At 56.6% G+C, this 3889-nt stretch overlaps 1 protein-coding gene across 1 annotated transcript; it reads right to left on the reverse strand.

Moving 5' to 3' along the window:
* Positions 1-290: 290 nt before the first annotated feature.
* On the reverse strand, positions 291-3426 carry Rilp (Rab interacting lysosomal protein). Its single transcript, XM_075991650.1, has 8 exons — positions 2980-3426; positions 2814-2907; positions 2616-2722; positions 2339-2524; positions 1953-2098; positions 1473-1595; positions 977-1060; positions 291-738 (listed from the first exon to the last, which is right to left on the reverse strand). The coding sequence occupies exons 1-8, from the start codon at positions 3199-3201 to the stop codon at positions 597-599; spliced, it is 1104 nt and encodes a 367-aa protein (XP_075847765.1). The 5' UTR covers positions 3202-3426; the 3' UTR covers positions 291-596.
* Positions 3427-3889: the final 463 nt, after the last annotated feature.

The following is a 3889-nucleotide window of genomic DNA, read 5'->3' on the forward strand; positions in this document are numbered from 1 at the left end:
AGGCAGCAGAACATTCAGAAATGAAAGGGAAATCAGACGATGATGAAGCTGGAAGCGGCTTAGCCTAGAGGAGGCCGAAAGACTGAAGTCACAGGTTCTCTAAGTATTGGAAACAGGCAAAGCGGTGGGGTGAGGGTGGGAGCCATACTCCCAAAATAAAGAGACATTCTTCATCCTCAAAGAGGAGCCAAGAAGACCCTTTAATGAAACATCACCATGCCTCTGTTCCTGGCTGGGCTGGGAGACAACATGGACCACTAACAGACAGAGAGAGCGAGCATTTTTAGGGGTATTATGGGTCAACGTTTTATTGCACTGGTTGTATGAGCCTCAGGGAAGCAGGCAGCCCTCTGTCTCACAATGGGGAAAGCAGAACTCAGAGACATATTTACCTCTGGCTCTGAAGTGTGGGACAGAGATGTCAAGAAAGGGAGACAGGCTGAAATCCCATCATGCCTAGTGCAAGCTAGGTACAGAGGGAAGCCTCGCCCTTGTTTGAGGTCACACATCCATATACAACCGGAACCCAAAGTTAGTCCTCTTGTGTAGCTGAAGCCCTCGGACCACAATGGTCACTGAAAGCAGAGAAGGACTAGTCAGGAGTTGGGGGCTGGAAGGCTGCCCACAGGTTCCAGGTGGTGTTGCTGCGGGGCCTCTTCTCCTTCCTGTCTACCGGGAGCTCTGCTGCTGGTCTCAGCTTCAGGGGTCTCAGTTTCACCTCGATACCATAAGCTAAAGCTGAAAGGAAAACCAAGAGCGGTACATTGAGCCAGGAAGACAAGAGATGCTAGTGAGGCGGGCTGAGGGTAGAGAGAGGCTTTGGAGGAGAGCGGGTGGTACAAAGTCACAGGGATAGAAGGCAGTCAGGGCAAAGAAGCAGGAGGGAGAACAGGGCCAAAGGGAGAAAAGTAGCAGGGAGAAGAACCAGGCAGGCCCCTCCTTCACCCTCCTCCTGCCCTCCCCTCCTCCAACATACAAATTCTGTATTCTGGATCCAGGAACCAGGGGAGCATCTTCCTTGTCATTGGACAGCAGGAGCCACGAGTCATCCTCATCGTCACTAAGATAAAAGAGATGTGGGGTTTAAGGGATACTGTGAGTCCGGCTCCTGTGGAGGACTTTCAGGAGGTCAGGGGAGGATGGAGTGACGGGAGAGGCCTCAGGGCAGAAGAGGGACACTAGATACAGGACATCTTGAGGGTTTCACTTTATAGCCCGGCAAACAATAGCCCTTCACACGGCTGTAGCCACAGCTTCCTTTAGTAAAGAGATCCCGCCGAGAAGGAAGCAGAAATGAATGCGGAGAAGTGGCGTTAGCAATTTCTTCAGCGGGATGGACAGCAGCCAGGACAAACAGGAGCAGCGGGTTCCGGAGGGAAGGAGAGCAGCTGGACAGCAGGTTTGGTGGGCACGGAAGTAGAACTGCAGCAGGCAGAAGGGTTCGTTTGGCGGGTATGGAAGCAGGGTCTTACCTACTCTCTGCTTCCTCTGGTGTCCCTAACATCTTGGCCTTGATCTTCTTCCGCTGTTTCTTGACTGCCACCTTCATGGCTTCAAGTAGAAGCCCAGGGACCCGGTGATCTGAGAGCAGCTCTCTAAAGAATGGGTGGGAGGGGGAAGAAAGTGGACATGCCAACAGTAAGTTTCAATCCAGTACCTGAGCTCTGCTGTTTCCTCTGGAAACACCTGAAGGCTCTCAATTGCTAACACCTGTGAGCTTAGGCGGCCCCTTCTCAGAATACTTCCAGCCTACTGCTTCGGCTTAGTGACCCTTGGTGCTGCCCCGCTTGAATGAGATTCCAGGAGGGCAGGGACGATGGAATTTATTTCTTCCCAGTGCCTGAGCAGGACAGTGGCAAATGTCACTGCTGACCCTATACATGATCGATCCAAAGGATGAGGTGGGGTGACCTGTAGGCCAGGTACAGGCGTCCTGGCTTCCGGCCCCTCACCGCTGGAAGTAGGCCAATTCCTCCTTGAGCAAGAATACGTTGGCTTTGAGCTCATTCCGCTCCTGAAGGATCTGCTCAAGCTCCTCCCGGGTGAAGCCACACTGAACTGCCTCTGGAGGGTGCCCTGGCTGCTGCGGAGCATCCACCTGTGCAAGGTCAGGCATGGTCAGACGGTAGTCACTCTTGCTCCCCCTCCCCCAAGCCCCAGTGCTCACAGTAATGTTAGGGGAAGTGTCTCGTAGGAAAACTTAAGGGACAAGATGGCTGCTACATGAGCTGGAGGACTACTGCTGCAACCGAAACGGTAGTTTTCGGGCTTCCTGCGGGCCCACCAAGAGCTGAATGCTGTGAGTTCTGGGATGTCCTGACTCCTCTCCGGCTCTCACCCGGTCATCTAGGGTTGCTACTTCGGGCTTCAGTCTCTGTTCTTCAGCCAGCTGGCGGGAGCCATCCAGAGCCATTTGGCGCTCCCTCTCCCTGTCCTGCGCCGCCCTGAGTTGGGTCTGCACTGCGGCCAGCTTGTACCGCAGCTCCGAGTTGATCAGCAGGAGGCGCTGCAGCTGCTCCTGCAACTGGGGGTGGAGCGAGAGAGCTAGTGGGCGGGGCTCCGAAGCCGGCCACAGCCCCGCCCCACTCCGCTGGCCCGTTGGGCTCCGCCCTCACCGCCTCCGTCTCTGGGCTTCGGCGCATTAGATCTCGGCTGTGTGCCCGAAGCTCGTCCCGCTGTCGGTCCGTCACTTCCTTGAGCTGTCGCAGCAGCTCGCGCTCCTCTGAAGACGGGGTGTTCTTAGCACCATTCTCCGGGGTGCTAAAGCCCCTAGTGCCCCTAGCTCACTGTGCTTGGGCGGAACCCGCACTCACCCTGCGGCCCTGAGCCTAGCTCCTGGCGGAGACGCCTGTTCTCCTCGCTCAGCCGCCGCAGCTCCAGTTCGGCCTGCTGCGCGGACACCTGCAGCTGGGGGAGCCAGGGAACTCGGGGTTAGGGCCTGCCGGCTGCCCAGGGTAAGAGGAGGAGCCGGTGACTCACCGAGTCCGGCGCCGGCCCCACGGCAGCCTTTTCCAAGAGCTCCAGCGCCCGCACCACTAGTGGCACGAGCCCAGCCGCCGCGTCGGGCCCGAAACGGCGTGCCAGCTCCTGCAGCTCAGTGCCCAGGGCCCCTGCTAGATGGTACACGAGCTCCGCGGCTGACCCCGCGCCCACAGCACACCCCTGGTTGGGTGATCCGGACGCTGCCCTCCTGGGCTCCATTTTTTCTCTCCTAAGGCCAAAAGCCGCCCCCACCCTCAACTGGGACAGGAACAAGCCAAACAGTTCCGGCCCAGGAAGTTTAGGGCCATAAGGGGCGGAGAAGAAGCGACAAGGGAGGAGCAAAAGGGGGAAAGGCCCTGGGGTGGGAGAGTGCCCGGCGCCCTTTGAGCCCAGTTCTGGTCCACCTACAAGGTCACTGATACAGGACTGCCAATTTCCAAGCAGGTCTCTAAGAGCTGAGGACCACGGCTCTAAGTGGTCACTTTAGGAAAGCCCTCCCCATAGCGCCTGATACAGGCTCCGCCCCTGGTCTTGGCAGCCAAGCTCTCCAGAGAGGTGAAGGATTGAAGGTCAGCAAACAGCCTCTACTGGATCGCAGGCACAGCCGGCGAAGAGCTTGCTGCTCTATCAGGAACGACAAGGTTTACAAAAAAACAAGGCTGGACACTACAGCTACACGACCACGGAGTTCTAAAGCGATGTTAAAATAGGTGGGTTTCCACGTACAGAGAAACCAGCAAATACGGCCAAAGTAGAGTGTGAAGGCCAGACCCAACTCAGCTGAGTCTAGGGTATATTCAAAGCCCTGAAGGGGAGGCCCAGTACCTTGCTGTGAATTGCCCAAGCCAGTCCCCAGAGTTATCAATACCCAGAATTTGAACTCTTAAAAGCAAGAAAACAAAAGCAA

This window comes from Microtus pennsylvanicus, chromosome 11, assembly GCF_037038515.1.
Source record: "Microtus pennsylvanicus isolate mMicPen1 chromosome 11, mMicPen1.hap1, whole genome shotgun sequence".
In the NCBI taxonomy this organism is placed as follows: domain Eukaryota; kingdom Metazoa; phylum Chordata; class Mammalia; order Rodentia; family Cricetidae; genus Microtus; species Microtus pennsylvanicus.